Here is a 25358-nt window from a genome sequence, read left to right as displayed (position 1 = left end):
GGTCTATTTGTCTGTCACTATACCAGTACCATGCAGTTTTTATCACAATTGTTCTGTAGTAAAGCTTTAGGTCCGGCATGGTGATTCCACCAGAGGTTCTTTTATCCTTGAGAAGAGTTTTTGATATCCTAGGTTTTTTGTTATTCCAGATGAATTTGCAGATTGCACTTTCTAATTCGTTGAAGAATTGATTTGGAATTTTGATGGGGATTGCATTGAATCTGTAGATTGCTTTTGGCAAGATAGCCATTTTTACAATGTTGATCCTGCCAATCCATGAGCATGGGAGATCTTTCCATCTTCTGAGATCTTCTATAATTTCTTTCTTCAGAGACTTGAAGTTTTTATTATACAGATCTTTCACTTCTTTGTTAGAGTCACGCCAAGATATTTTATATTATTTGTGACTATTGAGAAGGGTGTTGTTTCCCTAATTTCTTTCTCAGCCTGTTTATTCTTTGTGTAGAGAAAGGCCATTGATTTGTTTGAGTTAATTTTATATCCAGCTACTTCACCGAAGCTGTTTATCAGGCTTAGGAGTTCTCTGGTGGAATTTTTAGGGTCACTTATATATACTATCATATCATCTTCAAAAAGTGATATTTTGACTTCATCTTTTCCAATTTGTATCCCTTTGATCTCCTTTTGTTGTCGAATTGCTCTGGCTAGGACTTCAAGTACAATGTTGAATAGGTATGGAGAAAGTGGACAGCCTTGTCTAGTCCCTGATTTTAGAGGGATTGCTTCAAGCTTCTCACTATTTACTTTGATGTTGGCTACTGGTTTGCTGTAGATTGCTTTTATCATGTTTAGGTATGGGCCTTGAATTCCTGATCTTTCCAAGACTTTTATCATGAATGGGTGTTGGATCTTGTCAAATGCTTTTTCCGCATCTAAGGAGATGACCATGTGGTTTTTGTCTTTGAGTTTGTTTATATACTGGATTACGTTGATGGATTTCCGAATATTGAACCATCCCTGCATCCCTGGGATGAAACCTACTTGGTCAGGATGGATGATTGTTTTGATGTGTTCTTGGATTCTGTTAGCAAGAACTTTATTGAGTATTTTTGCATCAATATTCATAAGGGATATTGGTCTGAAGTTTTCTATCTTTGTTGGGTCTTTTTGTGGTTTAGGTATCAGAGTAATTGTGGCTTCATAGAATGAGTTGGGTAGAGTACCTTCTGTTTCTATTTTGTGGAATAGTTTGTGAAGAACTGGGATTAGATCTTCTTTGAAGGTCTGATAGAACTCTGCACTAAACCCGTCTGGTCCTGGGCTTTTTTTAGTTGGGAGACTATTAATGACTGCTTCTATTTCTTTGGGGGATATAGGGCTGTTTAGATCATTAACCTGATCTTGATTCAACTTTGGTACCTGGTATCTGTCTAGGAACTTCTCCATTTCATCCAGGTTCTCCAGTTTTGTTGAGTATAGCCTTCGGTAGAAGGATCTGATGGTGTTTTGGATGTCTTCAGGATCTGTTGTTATGTCTCCTTTTTCATTTCTGATTTTGTTAATTAGGATGCTTTCCCTGTGCCTTCTAGTGAGTCTGGCTAAGAGTTTATCTATCTTGTTGATTTTCTCAAAGAACCAGCTCCTTGATTGGTTGATTCTTTGAAGCTGTGTTCCACTCACCAGAAGTCTTAAGATCCTGTGGAGGGTGTTGTGGGTAGCTGGTGAGTGTCAGCAGACCCTGCGCCCTAGCTACCCTGGCGCTTTTCTGACTGGAAGAGGCTTGTGGCCCTACTCAGGCCGGATTTCTGCCTCCCCAACCAAAGCAATCTCAGGTCCCACGTGATTGGACTGGAGCAGAAGCTGTATTCCACTCACCAGCAGTCTCAAAATCCTCTATATTTTAATATTTCATGTTAAATGTTATTACTATTCCTTAAAAGCCTGTTTCTTTTCCAAAGAGAGAGAGAGAGAGAGAGAGAGAGGAGAGAGAGAGAGAGAGAGAAAGAGAGAGAGAGACACACAGGAATGGAGAGGGAGGAACTGGGAAGACTAAGCCCATAATCAGGATATACTATTTGAGAAAAAAATATATTTCTAATAAAAGAAAAATATAAAGGGGCATAGAGAAAAAGTATTCATACAAAAAATCATCTCTATGCTGTATTAGCAAGTTATCTAAAAAATTTAAAATAAAAAATTATCTCATTGCTACAAATATACTTAGGAATAAACATAATTAAAAAGGTAAAAGATCTCTTCATGGTCAGTATAAGCTATTGATGAAGGAAGGTAAGGTGTAAAATAAAAAAATGAAACTACATTTTCTGTTCACGTATTGGAAGTTTGTATCACCTAAAGGAGGCAATATAGCTAAAGCAATTTCTATCAAAACAGCAATGATATTATTCACAGGAAAAAAATTCTATATGCATAAACATCAAAATAGCAAAAAAATGAGAAGCAATATTAAAAATGGGCAAGCATGGTAGCTTTCCTTGTGGCGTGGGGTTTGTTTGTTGAAACTGAACAGAGTGTTGTAAGTCACATTTCTTTTCAAATCTCATGCTTATTTATACGTCTTTGATTTTAGAAAACCTTCCTGTAATCATCATCTAGCAAGTCATAAAAAGTTATTTTATATGGGCAATATGATATATTTGCAATAGATATTGAAATCTGTTTTACAGCCGGTAATGTTCCTGTTACTTTATGCCATTCTGGTGTTAGTTTGCAAAAACAAAAACAAACACAAAAAATGGGCAAAAGACAAGTTTAGGATATCTCCAAGCTGTTGTCTGGGGTGGAAGGTCCCAGAGACTTCCTTACAATACGAGCTATTGCCATTGTTCTTGGTTGCCCACCAGAATATCATGGCAAGATCCTATTATTGAAGACACTACACTTAATCCCTGCTGGGTAGCTCTCACAGTACTAGGAAGAGCCAGGCTGACAAGGGAAAAGAGTCACCCATAGTCTTACTGAGCTGTAAATCCTGAAAGTTACCAAATTAACCATCCTAAAAAAACAAATCCATGGGACAAGAATGGTATGATTGTTATAGGAGTAGCCAAACACTTTCTGAGTCTATTGAAGGCCCTCTCCATGGGGAGTGACAAATGGCTGGTACTATAAATTTGAGTAAGAACTTGTTGCTGAGGAAACTCATACAGCTTATAGGAGAGAATGTATTACTATTATTTTGCCAAATAGACACAGTATCAAGCTGCCATCTAAATACTTACTTCCGTAATGACAGACTTTGTTAATTCTCAGTCTCCTTCAGAGACACTCCTTTTTGCAGCAGTCAGTATTTAATATAAACTCATAACTCTTCAAAATGTAGAGAACAAATGTCTGTGGAGTGCTTAACCCCCAGTAGGACATTTATGCTATACTCCTTACCCTCAAGGAAAAAGGAACATCACAGAAGATGGGGCACAAAGATGGTATGACCCAGGAGTTGGAGAGGATTGTTGTTAAACAGTGTTTTCAGTACATGACAGAGCTATTGCATTCAAGACTCACATCAGCTGTTGTTACCTGAGTAAAATGGAGCCAGACAATATTCTAGCATTGATAGGGGAGGGAGTTTGAGGCCGGACCCCAGCTGAGGAGCTACTGGAAGCTTATGGGTACAGGAAAGGGTCAGTCCTCTTTAGGGTGTGGTCCTGTGTAGATCAACCATTCTCAGGTGAGTCGTTTCACACTAATGAGCATTTGGAAAGTACCAACTTTGGATTTGTTGGTTTATTAAAAAAATATATATATATATAATTGGGAGAGAAATTTGGGGAGTGTTTGGGAGGGATTTGAGGGAAACTGTGGAGGGCAAAACATGATAAAATATATACATGCAAGCAATTTTCAAGCACTAAATAAAAATAAAAAATTAGTTAATAATGATAAAAAACCCCAGGCTAAACAGTAAAAAGATAATTCCCAAAAGAAGACAATGAGTTCACAAAAAATGCTCAAAATAATTAAAAATCATGGGTGTGCAAATCAAAGCTATCAGTTTTCCCCACAACATAAAATGGTTATTGTTAAAAAGAAGAAATACTTTGGCAGCAGTGTACAGAAACAAGAGTTCCTATACACTGTAGGTAGAAATATAAATTACTATAATCATTATGGAACAGTATAGAAGTTTCTCACAAAAGCAGAACAGCTAACTGATCCAGCAATCTCACTTCTATATATAACCAGAGAAAATGAAATCAATGTATAAAAATTACATAAAATTGATATATGCTCTTCCATGTTTACTGAAGCTCTTTCACAACATAATAAACACAGGTATCCATCAAAAGACAAATTGATAAAGAAAATATAGCATACAAAAATCAATGTGATTCAGGTCTGAAAATAAATTCTGTCAATTGTGACTATATGGATAAATCTACAGAACATTATTGTAAGTGAAACAGCCAGGCACAGAAAGATGAACACTGCTGAATCTCATTCATATATGGAATCTATAAAAACTGACCTTATAACAAGAGAGGACTGGAAACGGTGGTTGACAAGTCATAAGTGACCAGGGGTGCGAGGAGTTAGTTGGTCAGAGGATATATAATTATAGATAGATGGGAAGAAGAAAAGTTCACTTTAGACAGGCTGAAGGCAGAATCTTTGGAATTAAGCTGTAAGGAAAGAATGGAAGGGCAGACACTGGGAGTGCCTGCAAAGTAGTTTCTTTCTTGGGCAGTAAAATATCCTAAAACGCCCTAAAACTGATAGTGGAGATGACTGAATAATTCTGATTGTATCATTCAAATGTGTGTGAGTGGCACAATAAGTAGATTATATCTCAAAAACTTGTTTTTAAAACCAAAATTATTAATTGTATACTTTGTGAAATGATTCATGATAGTGTATCTGGAAAAGAAAATGTCCAGAGTTTCATAAATTTTTTAAAGACGTATTTATAACCCATGCAATAACTAAGTAGAGGTTGGCAAATGCTCTCTGATGATCACATGTATATGTGAGCCAATTCAGCCAGGCTGGAAACCTTGATTCTTAGAGAGGAAAATGTTAGCAAGTCTTTGCTTTGAATGTTTTGATCTGGACTGAATACCTTCATGAACAGTTAAAGTAGTGTTGAACAGAAATACCAGATACAAATGCAAGCTTCCCTCAAGAAGAAGACTGAAGTATGGATGCTTCAGTCCTACTTAGAAGCCGGAATAATTAAGGGAGGGTGAGGGAGGGAGGTACCTAGGAGGGAGAGAGAGGAGGGGGAGGGAAAGAGGAGGCAGGATCAGGCAAGGGGGGATATGGGGGTGGTGGTGGGAGAAGTACAGAGAGGGTCAGGAAATTGAAGAGGTGTATAGCAGTGGGGGGATGGGGAACTTGGAGCCACTGGAAAGTCCTAGATGCCAGGGAAGCAAGGGGTTCCCAGAACTGAAAGGGGATGGCATTAGTTGAAATACCCAACAAAGGGGAGATAGAACCTGTAGAGAACATATACAGTGGATAGGCATGGCCCCTGGTTGAGGGATTGGGGCCACTCAGTCATCTCAAAAATTTTAACTCAGAATTGTTCCTGTCTAAAGGAAATGCAGGGACAAAGAGTAGAGGAGAGAGTGAAGAAACCAAAGGCCATCCAGAGACTGCTCCACTTAGGGATCCAACCCACCTGCAGACACCAAATCCAGACACTATTGCTGATGCCAAGAAGTGCTTGCTGACAGGGGCCTGGTATGGCTGTCCCCTGAGAAGCTCTGCCAGAGCCTGACCAATACAGATGCAGATGCTCAAAGTCAACTATCTGACTGAGCATGGGGTCCCCAATGGAAGAGTTAGGGGAAGGACTGAAGGAGTGGAAGAGATTGCAAACCCCTAGGAAGAATATTATCAACTAACCGGATCCCCCAGGGCTCCCAGGGAGTAAACCACCAATCAAAGAGTACACATGGAGGGACCCATGGTTCCAGCTGCATAGGTAGCAGAGGACTGCCTTATCTCAATGGTCCTGTGGAGGCTAGGGGGCTCAGTGTAAGGGGATGCTAGGGTGGTGAGGGGTGAGCGGGTGGGGAAACACCTTCATAGAAGCAGAGGGAAGGGAGAATGGAATGGGGGACTCTGGAGGGGAAACCAGGAAGGGAGACAACATTTGAAATGTAAATAAATAAAATGACTGAAAAAAACCCCAAAAAGCCAAAAACCAAAAAAACCAAACACAAGCTTCCACCTTTGTGGCCATAAATTTTATTTGGTTCTAACACAAATTCCTTTAAAAGATGAGGGTCTGTCTTCTATTTCTTTGATACCCTTAAACTATATTTAGGGGCATAAGAACACTTATGGAATCTAAAAAAGCAATAACTGAATATTTCTATGGACAGTTCAGGCCAAGAAAGTTATGAGCAAAATTTTTATATGCTTTGCAAATTTAGATAAAATGGTAAAATAATATACATAGTTCCAGGGGGAAAAAAAGCACAAAACACCAAAGAGAAGAGAGACAGGACATTTCATATGTTGTTTGGGAGACCAGATTTTAATTCTGTCCTGTTTCTTGAAATTGGGTAGAACTTACATTTTATTATGATTTTGTTATTTTACACAAGGGTAGGTCTTTAATTTTTTTAAATAACAAAGTTGGATGTGATTATGAAAGTAAGATTAACAATTTAGTATTATAACTCATATCTTTAATTAAAAATCCTATTTAATCACCAACTTTTAGAATATTGGTAATTGATAGTTTTTTTTCTGTGCACTTAATTAGGAAACCAAAGTAAGTAAAAAATAAAAATGAACAGAAATTGACAACAGGATAAATTTCAGGTAGATGTTATGCTCAGAACCTAATAGATTAAGAACACTGATCTTTTAATGGTAACAAACTTATCTGAGACTGACATCTTTTACCAAGAAAACACTTCTTTTCACGTTATTATAGAAAGCTTGTAAATCTAGAATACTGCAAGAAACTAAAGGATAAAGGAGAATAAAGACAGTCTCAGGGGAAAACATAAAGAGAATAGAAAGATACATTTAAAAAAGACATTTGCCATCTGTGCCTTTTCCAAAGATGCCAGGCAGCCCCCCAGGAAGAGGGTAAGGACGCTCTTCTCACAAACCTTGGAATGTGTCACATCAGGATTCCCCACATGGAGGATAAAGAGCAGCAGATGGGATCCTGTGACTACCATGAGGTTAGGTGGAGACAGAGCACTACTGAGGTTGATGGCATGACTGTCATGTTTACCTTTCCTTTCTTTTCATTTCCTTTAATGAACTCTTTCATTTTACAAACTAGGTCCCACCTAAAACTACTATTTTTAATAATATTTTAAGTTATTTTGCTTTAAGTTTATCTCTTCAAATTTACTTATTTTTCTAATTACCTTATAAATTGGAAAAAGATGTTTTTGTGATTTGATAACAAAGATTTGTGGCTGACCTAGAAAAATGACAAGATCCGCGTCTTATGATGCTCTATTCCTGAAAGTATTATACGCTGGCTATGGTAATACATTCATTTGGCTTTAAAGAAAGTAGTACTGACAATTCTAAGAATTCACTGATATATATGCTGTGCTGTTCTCAAACTTTTTAAAAAATTGAAATTGCTGTATTTTAATGTAAGAAATCTGTTCTTTTACTCAATATTCTAAAATTTGCTGGGCAAAAAGATAGTCACTAACTTTTAAAATAGGGTATCTGACATATATGCATATAATCCCATGCTTGAAATATAGAAGCATAATGTCATATTTCTATATAGTTACAAGAACACAAATAGTGAAATAATTCTTAAATTAAAAAAACCCTGAAAATCTCAAAGTCCTTAAGTACATTTAGAATATATTTTGCTTCCTCTTGGCTATTAATACACTAAGGAAGTATATAGTAAAGAATATGTTGAAACAGATTCCACAACTTTGAAAGCTTCCATTTGCATTGCTGTTTCTAAATAGGTTAACGTCTAAACACCTAGAAACACATCAAAGCTGACCCCGCTGGGCCATGATGATGGACACTTTCTGCTCTGGAGTTGTGCCAGCATCATTAAGAGATTCTTCAAATTACTTTTGAAATGCACTTTTCCCTCAGGATTTTCACTTATACCTAATTAGACTACTAACTACAATCTATGTAATCCCTGTTGCCAAAACTGCTAAATGCTTCAATAAGTAGGAGGAGGGCATCAATGGAGCAGGACAGATGTAATGTCACTGGTTAACAATAGAGGTGTGAAGCAGCTGCCTAATTATGAAGCTTATTAATTCATGGTGTTAAAAAAGACTTGGCAAGGGTTCTTATAAAATACCCAGTCTTTTCAAAATAGCATCAGATGGTTTAAAACTTCAAATATGTTTTCAACAAGGAGTTCTGAAATAATTATTTTTGCCAGCGATTAACATTTGTATTCAATGCTTACAATCTAAGTTACAAGATCACGCATGACTTTAAAATTAACTCTTGTTTATTTTTTAAAGGTACATGACCTTAACATCTTAATATTTAAAATTTTTTATTGATAGAAATGGCTCACAGGATAAAGTAAAGTGTGTCTAGAAGAGAAAGGTAGGTATTGGGGGATAGCTCTAAGGAACTACGTTGTATGGGTTAGGAAGAAACTTACTACCGTGACATTCATTATTTATATGATTATACCATATGAAGTTGTTAAAGATTGTTGAAATAATGTATGTAAAATGCAAACCATATAGTAAGTACTCAAAAAGCTAGTTTTATTTGATAGACAGAATGGAAGCAAGTGTGTTCCTGCTGTGGAATGAGATTATCAGAAGAGTCTCAATGGAATCTTTAGCCTTCACCCACAATGAGTCTTGAATTATAAAGACAATCATACTGGGGACTGTAAGCCAATCAACCAAGTTCTGGGAAAGAAAAGCAAGTAAAAGTCTCAAGAGGAGTTACAAGAAAAATACAGCAAAAGGGTATTTTCCATAAGAGTATTTACAGTAATGCTTTTAACAGAATGGTGTAAAGTGGGCAGGAAGGGAGGGATCTGGGAGGGAAAGTGTTTAGGGGAGGGAACTGTTGGGGGTTGGGGTGGGTGAGAGAGGACTGAAGCCCTGAGGGTCAGCAGAAAGAATGGAAACAGGCAACCTCTGGAGATAGGAGGTTGGGGGGGATCCTCTAGAATGCACCAGAGACCTGGGAGGTGAGAGACTCTCAGGACTCAAAGAGAGGGACTTTAGATGAAATGGCAGTGGGGAGGGAACTTATAGAGCCCACCTCCAGCAGAAAGACAGTGAGGGATAGGGCTGCCTTCCCACAGTTACAACTCTGATCCATACTTGTTCCTGTATGAAAGAATTACAGGGATGGAAATGGAGAGGAGCCTGAGGATAAGAAGATCCAGGAACAGGCCCAAAGTGGGATCCAGCTCAAGGAGAGGTCCCACAGCCTCACACTATTACTGAGGCTATGGAGAGCTCACAAAAAGGGACCTAGCATGACTGCACTCTGGAAGACCCACAAGCAGCTGAAAGAGTCAGATGCAGATATGTGTACCCATCCAATGGACAAAAAAAGCAGCTGACCCCCGTTGCTGAATTAGGGAAGGCTAAAAGCAGCTAAGGAGAAGAGTGACCCTGGAGAAGGGCCAGCAGTCTCAACCAATCTGGACCCTGGAGATCTTTCAAACACCGGACCACCAAACAGATAGCATACACCAGATGATTTGAGGCCCCAACATACATACTGTAGAGAACTTCCAGTTCTGTGTTCATTCAGAGATGATGTACCTAACCCTCAAAAGACTGGCGGCCCCAGAGAGTTTAGAGGTGGGGGGGGGGTTGTTGGGGGAGCATCCATGTGGAGACAGGGGAGTGGGGAGGTGGCATGGGATGTGTAACAGTTGGAGGGTGGACAGGGGAGGGAGGATGGAAAAAGAATATGGAGTGTAAATAATAAATTAACTAATAAAAAATAATCTGCAGAAATTATCATAGGTCATATAATAGGCTTCAACATTCCAAAGAGAAAAACTCCAGAACATTTTGAAGGATAAAATATTCCTAAGCACTATTCCTAAGCACCTACAAGGTAAAGAGACAGGAAAGACAATGCACATGCCAGATTGTTCTAAACCTCACTCATGTATCCTTGCCTTCCCTGGTCTGTAGAGAAATAATCCAAGTCCCACACAGATCAAATGGGATGGTCATACTTTCACCTTTTATTTTAGTTCACTGGCAGTGGACTTATTCTGACACTTGAAAAGTATTCATCTTTGGTTTACAATGTTTCTCAACAGAAGTGATGGCTTGACTTTACACAAGTAAGATCTGCTGGTATCACTTCCCAATTATGAACACATCTCAAGAATAAGTGTTTCTGTATGTTCAGAGAACCCGTACACTGACCCACCACCCACATTGTAAGGCTTTAATCACTCATTTTAGCCACATGGTATTCTCTTAAATATCCTTTCAACATGAAATATTAACAACAAATATCCAAGTACAACAGATTAACTTGAAGGACTATATATCTTGTTTGTCTTTAATTTTTTTGTTCAGATAACCAGTGCTCTGATCTATATCAAAGGGTCACTCAGCCACAGACCACAGTTTATCTGTGCATGAGGAAGTTCACTGATAATGCCTAAAATTTCATATCCTGATAACAAAGGCCCCACACTCTCTAAATACACAAATAAAAATAAAAAAAGACAATGAAAAGGTGACCATGGGGTGGGGGGCCACACAGAGAATAAGCATTTTTTGATATACCTAGGCAATCTCTCTCTGTTAAACTTCTTATTTACTATATTAAATGGAAGAATTTAGTGTCACATTCAGAACCTTCCTTTTGCTTATATACTTTGGTGAAATGTGATGTACCATTCTGAAAACTACTGGGCTCACCCCAATCACCCTGATAAAAGAAGAAAAGGACAGAGGGTAGGAAGTAGAAGATACAAATGGGACTAATATGTGGATTTGTTTTTGATCAATCATGACAATCTTCCACTATGCAATACCGAAAAGAGCAAGTTTTACGTTCCAAAAATTCTGAGAGAAAGGTTAAGATAAGATGGACCTGGCTAAATGTGTTTTTTTTTGCTTCTGAAAAAAGGGTTCTTTTTTGGTAAATATTATAAAGGCAATAAAGTAATTATATTCCTAGTCAACAAGAAATTCAATTATTTCAGAAAAGTAGAAAGAAATACGTAAATACTTACATAGATGATAGGAATTTCAATTTACTTTATAAAGATAGACATATGGCTGAGCCTGTCTTCATAATTATCTTTTCCAATAGGAGGAAAGACATATAAAAATAATTAAGAAACCTCCTTGACAATAACTGAAGGGTGATGACAGGATCACATGTTTTAAAATATTTTGTGAGTCAATGTTTTGATATTGTTTTTCATCCTATGTCATCTTCTAACACCTAGAAACACATTTGAACCCTGTTTTCGCAAATAACAATTCTGTAACATTTCTGAGAACGGAGGAAAATTTCAATTAATACAATTTTTGTTTTGAATAACACAAAAGGACAATATGTGTAGCTTAAAATAAAAGTTTTTCTTTCTTTAAAAAAGGATTTTTTTTTTTCAAATTTTACAGTTTAAATGTTTTAAATTAAAATAAAATTACGACAGAGGCAGACAGCTTCTGGGACAGGCGGGAGCCACAGAGCCACTGAGGCAGCACCCTTTTAGGGCCACAGACATCAGGCACCCTCCCAGCCGGAGGACAGTAGTGCACCCTGCACAGGAGCGCCATCTTGACTCCGGGACTCCACCGAACTTAGGATCTTAGTCTGCTCAGGTGAGAGTGAGCACCACAGAGGCAGACAGCTTCTGGGACAGGCGGGAGCCACAGAGCCCCTGAGGCAGCACCCTTTTGGGGCCGCAAACATCCTGCACCCTCCCAGCCGGAAGACAGTGGTCTGCCCTGCACGGGAGTCCTCTGCCTCAGGAGCAGGGAGCGCCATTTTGGATCCAGGACTCCACCGAACTTAGGAACGTAGTCTGCACAGGTGAGAGTGTGCACCACAGAAGCTGACAGCTTCTGTGACCTGCCAAAGCAACACAGCATCTGGGAAAGGTCCTGTTTTGGGCCTTCTTCTTCGGCCAGGAGGAGGTCCAAACACCAGATATCTGTACACCTTCCCTTTAAGAGGAGAGCTTGTCAGCAGAGAGTGCTCTAAGCACTGAAACTCAGAGGAGAGAGCCTGTCTCCCAGGTCTGCTGATATCTGTAATCAGAATCACCAGAAGAACAATCTCTAAACAGAGACAACTATAACAACTGCAGAGATTACCAGATGGTGAGAGGTAAACATAAGAATCTTACTAACAGAAACCAAGACCACTCACCATCATCAAAACCCAGCATTCCCCCTTCGCCCAGTCCAGGGCACTCCAACACACCTGGAAAGCTAGACCTGGATTTAAAAGCATATCTCATGATGATGGTAGAGGACATCAAGAAGGACTTTAATAACTCACTTAAAGAATTACAGGAGAACATGGCTAAAGAGTTACAAGTCCTTAAAGAAAAACAGGATAATACAATCAAACAGGTAGAAGTCCTTACAGAAAAACAGGAAAACACATCCAAACAGATGATGGAAATGAACAAAACCATACTAGACCTAAAAAGGGAAGTAGACACAATAAAGAAAACCCAAAATGAGGCAACACTGGAGATAGAAACCCTAGGAAACAAATCTGGAACCATAGATGGGAGCATCAGCAACAGAATACAAGAGATGGAAGAGAGAATCTCAGGTGCAGAAGATTCCATAGAGAACATCGGCACAACAATCAAGGAAAATGGAAAATGCAAAAAGATCCTAACTCAAAACATCCAGGAAATACAGGACACAATGAGAAGACCAAACCTACGGATAATAGGAGTGGATGAGAATGAAGATTTTCAACTCAAAGGACCAGCAAACATCTTCAACAAAATTATTGAAGAAAACTTCCCAAATCTAAAGAAAGAGATGCCCATGAACATACAAGAAGCCTACAGAACTCCAAATAGACTGGACCAGAAAAGAAATACCTCCCGACACATAATAATCAGAACAACAAATGCACTAAATAAAGATAGAATACTAAAAGCAGTAAGAGAAAAAGGCCAAAAACATATAAAGGCAAGCCTATCAGAATTACACCAGATTTTTCACCAGAGACTATGAAAGCCAGAAGATCCTGGACAGATGTTATACAGACACTAAAAGAACACAAATTCAAGCCCAGGCAACTATACCCAGCCAAACTCTCAATTAACATAGATGGAGAAACCAAAGTATTCCGTGACAAAACCAAATTCACACATTATCTCTCCACGAATCCAGCCCTTCAAAGGATAATAACAGAAAAAAAACCAGTACAAGGACAGGAACCACGCCCTAGAAACAACAAAAAGGTAATCCCTCAACAAACCTAAAAGAAGACAGCCACAAGAACAGAATGCCAACTTTAACAACAAAAATAACAGGAAACAACAATTACTTTTCCTTAATATCTCTTAATATCAATGGACTCAACTCCCCAATAGAAAGACATAGACTAACAAACTGGCTACACAAACAAGACCCAACATTTTGCTGCTTACAGAAAACTCATCTCAGAGAAAAAGATAGACACTACCAAAGAATGAAAGGCTGGAAAACAATTTTCCAAGCAAATGGTATGAAGAAACAAGCTGGAGTAGCCATTCTAATATCTGATAAGATTAACTTCCAACCCAAAGTCATCAAAAAAAGACAGGGAGGGGCACTTCATACTCAACAAAGGTAAAATCCTCCAAGAGGAACTATCAATCCTGAATATCTATGCTCCAAATACAAAGGTAGCCTCATTCATTAAAGAAACTTTAGTAAATCTCAAAGCACACATTGCACATCATACAATAATAGTGGGAGACTTCAACACACCACTTTCACCAATGGACAGATCATGGAAACAGAAACTAAACAGGGACACAGTGAAACTAACAGAGGTTATGAATCAAATGGATCTGGCAGATATCTACAGAACATTCTATCCTAAAACAAAAGGATATACCTTCTTCTCAGCACCTCATGGTACCTTCTGCAAAATTGACCACAAAATTGGTCACAAAACAGGCCTCAACAGATACAAAAATATTGAAATTGTCCCATGCATCCTATCAGATCACCATGGACTAAGGCTGATCTTCAATAACAAAATAAATAATAGAAAGCCAACCTTCACGTGGAAACTGAACAACACTCTTCTCAATGATACCTTGGTCAAGGAAGGAATAAAGAAAGAAATTAAGGACTTTTTAGAGTTCAATGAAAATGAAGCCACAACATACCCAAACTTATGGGACGCAATGAAAGCATTTCTAAGAGGAAAACTCATAGCTCTGAGTGCCTCCAAAAGGAAACTAGAGAGAGCACACATTAGCAGCTTGACAACACACCTAAAAGCACTAGAACAAAAGGAAGCAAATTCACCCAAGAGGAGTAGACGGCAGGAAATAATCAAACTCAGGGGCGCGAAATCAATCAAGTGGAAACAAGAAGAACTATTCAAAGAATCAACCAATCAAGGAGCTGGTTCTTTGAGAAAATCAACAAGTGAGATAAACCCTTAGCCAGACTCACTAGAGGGCACAGGGAAAGCATCCTAATAAACAAAATCAGAAATGAAAAAGGAGACATAACAACAGATCCTGAAGACATCCAAAACACCATCAGATCCTTCTACCAAAGGCTATACTCAACAAAACTGGAGAACCTGGATGAAATGGAGAATTCCTAGACAGATGCCAGGTACCAAAGTTGAATCAAGATCAGGTTAATGATCTAAACAGCCCTATATCCCCCAAAGAAATAGAAGCAGTCATTAATAGTCCCCCAACCAAAAAAAGCCCAGGACCAGATGGGTTTAGTGCAGAGTTCTATCAGACCTTCAAAGAAGATCTAATCCCAGTTCTTCACAAACTATTCCACAAAATAGAAACAGAAGGTACTCTACCCAACTCATTCTATGAAGCCACAATTACTCTGATACCTAAACCACAAAAAGACCCAACAAAGATAAAAAACTTCAGACCAATATCCCTTATGAATATTGATGCAAAAATCCTCAATAAAGTTCTTGCTAACCGAATCCAAGAACACATCAAAACAATCATCCATCCTGACCAAGTAGGTTTCATCCCAGGGATGCAGGGATGGTTCAATATATGGAAATCCATCAACGTAATCCAGTATATAAACAAACTCAAAGACAAAAACCACATGGTCATCACGTTAGATGCAGAAAAAGCATTTGACAAGATCCAACACCCATTCATGATAAAAGTCTTGGAAAATCAGGAATTCAAGGCCCATACCTAAACATGATACAAGCAATCTACAGCAAACCAGTAGCCAACATCAAAGTAAATAGTGAGAAGCTTGAAGCAATCCCTCTAAAATCAGGGACTAGACAAGGCTGTCCACTTTCTCCATACCTATTCAACATTGTACTTGAAGTCCTAGCCAGAGCAATTCGACAACAAAGGAGATCAAAGGGATACAAATTGGAAAAGATGAAGTCAAAATATCACTTTCTGCAGATGAAATGATAGTATATATAAGTGACCCTAAAGATACCACCAGAGAACTCCTAAACCTGATAAACAGCTTCGGTGAAGTAGCTGGATATAAAATTAACTCAAACAAATCAATGGCCTTTCTGTACACAAAGAATAAACAGGCTGAGATAGAAATTAGGGAAACAACACCCTTCTCAATAGTCACAAATAATATAGGATATAAAATTAACTCAAACAAATCAATGGCCTTTCTGTACACAAAGAATAAACAGGCTGAGATAGAAATTAGGGAAACAACACCCTTCTCAATAGTCACAAATAATATAAAATATCTTGGCGTGACTCTAACTAAGGAAGTGAAAGATCTGTATAATAAAAACTTCAAGTCTCTGAAGAAAGAAATTATAGAAGATCTCAGAAGATGGAAAGATCTCCCATGCTCATGGATTGCTCAGGATCAACATTGTAAAAATGGTTATCTTGCCAAAAGCAATCTACAGATTCAATGCAATCCCCATCAAAATTCCAACTCAATTCTTCAACGAATTAGAAAGTGCAATCTGCAAATTCATCTAGAATAACAAAAAACCTAGGATATCAAAAACTCTTCTCAAGGATAAAAGAACCTCTGGTGGAATCACCATGCCGGACCTAAAGCTTTACTACAGAACAATTGTGATAAAAACTGCATGGTACTGGTATAGTGACAGACAAATAGACCAATGGAATAGAATTGAAGACCCAGATATGAACCCACACACCTACGGTCACTTGATCTTCGACAAGGGAGCTAAAAACATCCAGTGGAAGAAAGACAGCATTTTCAACAAATGGTGCTGGCACAACTGGTTGTTAACATGTAGAAGAATGCGAATCGATCCATTCCTATCTCCTTGTACTAAGGTCAAGTCTAAGTGGATCAAGGAACTTCACATAAAACCAGAGACACTGAAACTTATAGAGGAGAAAGTGGGGAAAAGCCTTGAAGATATGGGCACAGGGGAAAAATTCTTGAATAGAACAGCAATGGCTTGTGCTGTAAGATTGAGAATTGACAAGTGGGACCTCATGAAACTGCAAAGCTTCTCTAAGGCAAAAGACATCATCAATAAGACAAAATACCACCAACAGATTGGGAAAGGATCTTTACCTATCCTAAATCAGATAAGGGACTAATATCCAATATATATACAGAACTCAAGAAGGTGGACTCCAGAAAGTCAAATAACCCCATTAAAAAATGGGGCTCAGAACTGAACAAAGAATTCTCACCTGAGGAATACCGAATGGCAGAGAAGCACTTGAAAAAATGTTCAACATCCTTAATCATCAGGGAAATGCAAATCAAAACAACCCTGAGATTCCACCTCACACCAGTCAGAATGGCTCAGATCAAAAATTCAGGTGACAGCAGATGCTGGCGAGGATGTGGAGAAAGAGGAACACTCCTCCATTGTTGGTGGGATTGCAAGCTTGTACAACCACTCTGGAAATCAGTCTGGCGGTTCCTCAGAAAATTGGACATAGTACTACTGTAGGATCCAGCAATACCTCTCCTGGGCAAATATCCAGAAGATGTCCCAACCAGTAAGAAGGACACATGCTCCACTATGTTCATAGCAGCCTTATTTATAATAGCCAGAAGCTGGAAAGAACCCAGATGCCCCTCAACAGAGGAATGGATACAGAAATTATGGTACATTTACACAATGGAGTACTACTCAGCTATTAAAAAGAATGAATTTATGAAATTCCTAGCCAAATGGATGGACCTGGAGGGCATCATCTTGAGCGAGGTAACACAATCACAAAAGATCTCACACAATATGTATTCACTGATTAGTGGATATTAGCCCAAAACTTAGGATACCCAAGATATAAGATACAATTTGCTAAACGCATGAAACTCAAGAAGAATGAAGACCAAAGTGTGGACAATATGCCCCTTCTTAGAATTGGGAACAAAACACCCATGGAAGGAGTTACAGAGACAAAGTTTCGAGCTGTGATGAAAGGATGAACCATCTAGAGACTGCCATATCCAGGCATCCATCCCATAATCAGCTTCCAAACGCTGACACCATTGCATACACTAGCAAGATTTTGCTGAAAGGACCCAAATATAGCTGTCTCTTGTGAGACTATGCCGGAGCCTAGCAAACACAGGAGTGGATGTTCACAGTCAGCTATTGGATGTATCACAGGGCTCCCAATGGAGAAGCTAGAGAAAATACCCAAGGAGCTAAAGGGATCTGCAATCCTATAGTTGGAACAACATGATGAACTAACCAGTACCCCGGAGCTCTTGTCTCTAGCTGCATATGTATCAAAAGATGGCCTAGTCAGCCATCACTGGAAAGAGAGGCCCATTGGACTTGCAAACTTTATATGCCCCAATATAGGGGAATGCCAGGGCCAAAAGAATGGGAATGGGTGGGTAGGGAAGTGGGGGGCGGTATGGGGGACTTTTGGAATAGCATTGGAAATGTAATTGAGGAAAATATGTAATAAAAAATATTAAAAATTTAAAAAAAAAATAAAATTAGTTTGTTTTTCCCCTTCCCCTTCTGCCTACCATTTATCCCATGTACCTCTCCCTTTGCTCTCTTATATTTCATGCCTCCATTTAAAAATTATTATTACATAAGTGTATGAATATATCCCTAAAGAAATATAACCTCCTCAATCTGTACAGTTATTCATGTGTACACACACACACACACACACACACACAAATGGATTTAGGTGTATTTTTCTGTAAATGTATGCCCTGGTGTAAGTGCCCTGAGAGGCTAGAAGAGTCCAGGGAGTTTGAGTTTCATGAAGTTATACGCTGCCTGATGTGTGTGCTAGGAACCAAATTTGTGTTCATTGGAAGAGCAAGTGTTCTTAACTGCTGAACCATCTCGCTAGTGCCAGAAGCAAGAGGATTTCATCATGGGCAAAATTATACTTAAGAAAATACGATAGTAGATTGGGGACATGGACCAGTAGGTAAAATGTCTGCTATCTAAGCACCATGAACTTGGATGCCTTTCATTTGCATAAAAAGCCAGACATGGTGGCATACACCTAGGCATACAACCCTAGGACTTGGAGACAGAGATAGGTGGATACCTGGAGCCCACTGGACAACCAACTTGCAGGCAAAATAAGACACCTCTCACCTCTCACCTTTTACAAAGTTCAGTAAATAGAGGTTTTAGTTTTCTGGGGAAAATGGAGACAGAAGCATATAGCAGATGTATGTGTGATACATATTGTTAACTTTTTCTTTTTGGATCGTGAGTGATGGGAATGTGGGCATGGGCATTAAAGAGCTTTCTTAGTGTTAATTTGAAATAGAATTTAATCATATAGTGCCTTATGAAAAACCTCTTTAGTAACATCAGAGTCAGTACTCAAGAAGAAGCACCCAAATACACAGCAAGTTTGCAATTTCAGCTAGAGGAAAAGCTACCAGGCTTCCTCTGGACAGTGCAAAATATGCCACTAATTTTGATTCACATAGCCACAGCACCTATTCTACTCAGGAGGATCCTGCTCTGAATGAGTCATAGAGTCAAATTTGTTGCAAGATTATCGTATATAAAAATGGGAAGAAATCTTGTTTGAAAGAAGAAAGACCATCCTGAGACTCTCAGGTAAATTTTCAAAACTGAAAACACTTGAGGTTTAAATTAATGTTCCTCAAGAGAGGAATGGATACAGAAAATGTGGTACATTTACACAATGGAGTACTAATCAGCTATTAAAAAACAATTAATTTATGAAATTCTTAGGCAAATGGATGGATCTGGAGGGTATCATCCTGAGTGAGGTAACCCAATCCCAAAAGAACTCACACGATATGCACTCACTGATAAGTGGATATTAGCCCAGAAACTTAGAATACCCAAGATACAATTTGCAAAACACATGAAATTCAAGAAGAAGTAAGACCAAAGTGTGGATACTTCGTCCCTCCTTAGAATGGGGAACATGGAAGAAGTTACAAAGTTTGGAGCTGAGACGGAAGGAAGGACCATGCAGAGACTGCCCCATCGAGGGATCCATACCATAATCAACCACCAAATGCAGACACTATTGCATATGCCAGCAAGAATTTGCTGACATGACCCTGATATAGCTGTCTCTTGTGAGGCCATGGTAGTGCCTTGCAAATACATAAGTGGATGCTCACCGTCATCTATTGGATGGAATACAGGGAGACCCCAATGGAGGAGCTAGAGAAAGTACCCAAGGAGCTGAAGGGGTCTGTAAACCTATAGGAGGAACAGTAATATGAACTAACCAGTACCCCCTGAGCTTGTGTCTCTAGCTGCATATGAAGCAGAAGATGGCCTAGTCAGCCATCAGTGGAAAGAGAGGCCCTTGGTCTTACAAAGATTATATGCCCCAATATAGGGAAATGCCAGGGCCAGGAAACGGGAGTAGATGGGTTGGGGAGCAGGGCGTGGGGAGGGTATAAAGGACTTTTGGGATAGCTTTTCAATTGTAAATGAAGAAAATATCTAATAAAAAATGTTTAAATAATAAAAAAGGAGAAAGTATGAAATATAAGTACAAAAATCACAGTAGTATAAAACTCACACTCAGAATTGACAGCAGTTCTTCAGTGCTGCATTCAGGTTTCAAACGGTCCTTGAACATTTTGACAGTTTTGTGCTTCAAATAGTAATAGGAGGCAATTCGACCACATGTCAGTGGTTCAATGGTGCGATTATCCTGTTTTAAATAAAGATAAAATAAGGCAAATGAGACATTCAGTGGAAGCTTCCATTACTTGAAGGGTAATAATTCATACTGTAGTTGCTACTGCAACTGATTTGTTGCAAATTTGGATAGCACAAGCTCCATGCGCCCTGCCCTATTGAAAGTTGGTTCAGAAGTCATACCTCTCCAACTTCAATGCAGTGGGAAAGCTCCAATTCAACCAGAGACTGCCCAATCAGATGTGACAGGAACTTGTTTATGGAGTCCTGGCTGACGTCACCCAAGCTGTAGTAGCTAGGAAAAAAAGCATGATCAGTTTCAAGGTCTGTCTGCTAGAACTGTCAAGTCAGCTTTACAACCTTGTCAGAACTTTAAAAGCATGAATTTACACCAAATAGAAAGCACAATGAAAAGTTAAAACAACCACAAATAACATTCCCATTTTGCAGGTCAAAGGTCTAAAACTAAAGTTTGCTAACACCAATGAAAAAGACAATAAATCACAAATATGTAAAATAGATAGTTAAATGGCATATGAAAAAACTGTCTTTTTTGTTTTTGTACTCTTTTTAAATATGAACCTTAAGAAAATGATTTATTTATTATAAGTAAAGACCAAAATGTGAAAGTATAGAATTATGTAATGAAGACATAAGTAATTCCTAACTTTCATTAAATGCTTACTACACCATCAGCACAGGATTAAAATATCTGTATGAGGAAACACTTTCTTAAGCTAAACTTGGTATTAATTCTATTCCAAAGTAGCCTTAGGCACTAAGTTTAGGAAGTACAAAATGCAGTTTGGCTGAAATCCCATACAATATACACATATGGGTTCATGCACACACACACACACACACACACACACACACACACACACACACACACACACTACCCTTAACGACTTCACAAAACAATCAGAGCTACTGATCTTAATGGTATATGAGTTTTTCTAGGAAATTTTGAGAATTTTTTTCCCTAGTGTTAATGCAACAAATGCTGTTCTAATGCCCCAAAGGAAAGTCATCAAGCTAAAATTAGGCATTCTGTCTTGCACTGCATAGAAAACACAAAGGTTCAGGCTCTGTGAAGTTTCCAAATGAATGCTGTAAGAACAGCCAATTCATCTGACCATTCATTTTCCACTGCAACAATGAAAGGCAAATCACTGACCACAAGGAGTTTTGTTTTAACCTGGGAAGAAATCTAAAGAGTGAAGGTTACATGAACAATTATGGCAATTTCCTAATTCCTGACAGTAAACTCCACTGGAATCTATAATATCCTACCTAACCTCTATTCAAAGGACAAGAGTGGAATTGAAAGTGGTCTTGAGACTTACAGACTCTTTTTACTAAAATCCTATCAAGGCGGTTTCAAAGTTTGAACAGGATTGGAAAAAAAAAATCTCAAATGAAAGGTCCATATGAAATCTCTATCACAGAGGGATGGAGAAACATGCCAACGTGACTCTTTGTGGGAGGCAGTTTCAATTTCTACAGAAGTTAAAACTTATTTTAAAATATTTGAGTGGAGAATTAAAATCATGTCAGGATCAATTTTAAGTAGAAATAGAAGTTAGTGAAAATGATGAACATTACAATGTCTCTGCACTGACACTCATAAGACACTAGGATTTGAATTGTCTACACTCAACTAAGTCTTCACTGTGGAGTGATCAGTAAAAGGCTAGATTTTGCTTAGCAAAAATCTTTCTGTTCATGGAAAAAGTACTGCTGTTTAAACAAATAACCTTTTGTCACAAAGCTCAATGCAGAAATTATCAATGAAGAGATAAAGTGAATTACAAATATTATTAATGTTCACAAAGTCCTCATATTTATGTCATAAGCCCATGTGGAGATAAAAAGAAGCATTAGAAAAAGTCAGGAACTACGTCTTTTATCTTGGGAAATGATTAATTTCTGATATTTGGTTAGGATAATTCTGCTTTAAAAGTGAAAATAAAAATTATGGATCTACTGGGGCAGTGATTAAGAGCACTAGCTCATTTTCCCAGGTGGACCCAGGTGTAATTCTCTTCTTTAGCCTCTACAAGCACCATGCAATCACACAGTGCACAAGCGTACATTCAGGCAAAACAACATAAAAGCATAAACATGAAATAAAAAACATAAAATAATAAAACATTCTGGCAATTTGAAGTATCAAAAGTAGATTAATTTCCAGGTTGTTAAAATGTTTCCCTTTCATTTTTAATCCCAAAATTAAATTTCTCAAACTTTCTGCAATATAAGGACTCTACCTATATCTGACATTAATTGGGCTTGCTAAGCCTATATATTTAATATTATCTACAACTGTTAAGCAGTTCCAGTTTAATAAAATTAATTAAAAATACTGGTAAATGTGCCCAAGAAAATGCATTGATAGTATCATTTTCAGAGTCAGAAAACATTCTTCATGCAATTCAATTTATAGAAAACAATATTATCATGAAAGAAAAATTAAAATTTCACTTTTATTTATGTTTATTAGAGATCATAGATTTTGTTTTACATCACATAATTGTTATCCTAAATATTTAACTGAAATGCCAACTTGCTACTTTATACTATAAAAAATATTAGATGTAAAAATAAAGACATCAATTTTAAATCTCCGTAAGACAGATGATTCAGTATTTATTTTATATCATTTACTATATCTTGTTTTATTTTACTTTATTCATCAGAATTTTGATTTGGTGGTGAATTTTCCTTCTATGTATTTTTGAGAATTTCATTCGAGTCAGTCAGTCAAACACTTTGTAACCATTAAAAAAAAAAATCAATTGCTAAAATAAAAAACTTTCATCAAATTTATGATAATATAAATTACCTTACAAAACATTATTCACAATCTAACCACTAAACAATTACCTTGTTCTAAAGGAAGTATCTAAGGTTTTTACTGATACCCATTCCATACAAAAATTTTTTTTTCTCTAAATATGGTCAAAATTCTCACAGGTACAACTGCAGGAAACACGAATACAATCCATGCTACTGAACTTTACTGACAGTTATCAAACACATTCCTTGGCTTAATATTGATCTCAAGGCAAGACATTAAAAAATTCTAAAAAGTATACTGTCCAACATAATTTGATACGTAAATTGTGAGACAATGCAAATGTAAAACAATTGTTTTCGGATACATAATATGTTGAGAGTTAATAAATGCTGATGGTCTGATTGACTGCACGATATGTTCCCATTCTTCCTCTGAGTGAACTTTGTTATTTCCCAGTTTCTAAGCAAAGTACAAACACATATTACTTTCAATAATCACTTTACTAACTTGAAAAAGCATGTGGCAGCTAACCAAAAGGGCCTGTTTTCATGTTGTACTCTCTACAGTAAAAATTTATAATTTACTGGTTATTTAAACATCGACTTTTACACAAGTGTTTAATTACAGCTAACAGGCAGACTGCAGTTTCATGCTCACTGTGTCGAATCATCAAGTCATTATTTTTGTCTGCTACAAACAGAAAGCCTACCTTTTGTCAGCATGCTATTTCATTTCTTTCACAGAGAAAGGCAGTTTTGCAGTAATTGACTTGTCAGAAGCTCTAATTTATGAGACTGAGTTCTGTAAGATTTCTCTATATTGGACTTAACCTGCACACAAGCAGGGCTGAATATTTACAATGCTGTTAACAGGTGCTGAGTTGTTTAATGATTCTAATAGCCAGAAGCGTACTGAGAAAGCCAGCGGGATCACAATTACAGGCTGTTTGAACACAACAATTACTAGTCCCCTGAGAAGTGTGAAAGTCAAAGGCAGTTTGATACTGACAGCATCTAGCACATGGGCGAGACAAGCTAACTTATATTAGCAGTCCATTGGGAAAAAGTCATAACAAGGCTCTTCCTGACATAAAAATGTAAAAGTCCATAAAATTTGAACAATTAAAACCTAACACAACTTTAAAAATATTATCAAAAAAAATCTTTATCAAGGTAGAAATAAGAATTACCCACACAAAGCCACAGAATATTTTTCTAATTTTAAAACAGATGAAATTTCCCTATCTAGGAATGAAAAAGGTTTTATAGCAAAGTGAAACTGAGACAAAGTTACATCATTTTGCATTTAATGTGAACAGTGGCAGCCAGTTCCTCTTTGGTTTATGTAAACCTGGCTAGATAGCTTGCTGGGAAATTTTCCATCAGTACTGAAATGCCACTGCAGTAACTGTCAGTGCTGGGAAGTCATTTGTTACAACACCATGTTTTTTTATGTTCAGATTATGCAGCAGTAATAATGACACAAATAATGGAAGAGCGCTCGGGGACAGCTGAAAAGACCTCATTTTTGCCTAGATATATTTAAAAGCAGTGAAACTGAAAATACAAATTGAACCACAAATTCAATTTGGAATGGTTTCTATTTTATGAAAACAATGTGTTTAAACACATTTGAATGAGTGTATACACATGCAGATATATAATAGATGCATATGTATTTACAAACATGTGTGAATATAAGCAGGCACACAGCAAGCCAGGAACAGCGGTTAGTGTGGGGTAGTGCAAGTTTTATTGTGGTGGTACAATAAAGGGGACGTAGAGCAATCAGGTTTTGTATTTATCTATAAAGAACTATCTTTTGGAAAAAGTATTTCTGTTCTATGGGTAAATAAACATAAACGTGCCACCTGATTACAAACACATGCACACATGCGTGAGCACATACAGAAGCTAGCTAGCTTGCATATGTACACCATTCCCGACTAAGATAAGTCAAATTTCAGTCTATTCCACTGGAAGAAAGAAAGCTCTAGGAAAAAAATTAAAATTAGATAAAATGCATTTGTTAATATGAGAAAAATGTAATTTTTAAAGAAAATTAACTGTTTCCTTAACTCTTACGTCTTTGTCTCTTGCACTGGGGATAGATGATTTTAACAGAGACAATAATTAAAAAAAAAATAGTGAAAGCCAATCATGAGGATGTAAAGTAAAGGGATTGCTTGCACACTGTTGGTCAGAATATAAATTAGTAGTTATTTTGGAGAACAGTATGAAAATTTCCCATAAGACTAACCACAAACTTATCAAATTATCCAGCTGTCACGTTCACCTCAGCATCTTCTACAACATCCAAGAAAGTAACACAATGTAAACACCCACCAGTGGAT

The 25358-nt window shown here is 37.6% G+C and overlaps 1 protein-coding gene across 1 annotated transcript in view; it reads right to left on the bottom strand.

Annotated features, from left to right (window-relative positions):
- The window catches only part of Ascc3 (activating signal cointegrator 1 complex subunit 3), a 282052-nt gene that overhangs the window by 83246 nt on the left and 173448 nt on the right, over positions 1–25358 (bottom strand). Inside the window, exons 35-36 of the mRNA XM_021173819.2 lie at positions 20389–20500; positions 20084–20218 (exon numbers count right to left, since the gene is read on the bottom strand). Of these exons, the coding sequence (XP_021029478.1) occupies positions 20084–20218; positions 20389–20500 (247 nt within the window). The remainder of the gene's footprint in view (positions 1–20083; positions 20219–20388; positions 20501–25358) is intronic.

Source organism: Mus caroli, unplaced genomic scaffold, assembly GCF_978045245.1.
Source record: "Mus caroli unplaced genomic scaffold, Mus_caroli_1 scaffold_9, whole genome shotgun sequence".
Classification (NCBI taxonomy): Eukaryota; Metazoa; Chordata; class Mammalia; order Rodentia; family Muridae; genus Mus; species Mus caroli.
This window is presented reverse-complemented; position numbering and strand designations above follow the sequence as displayed.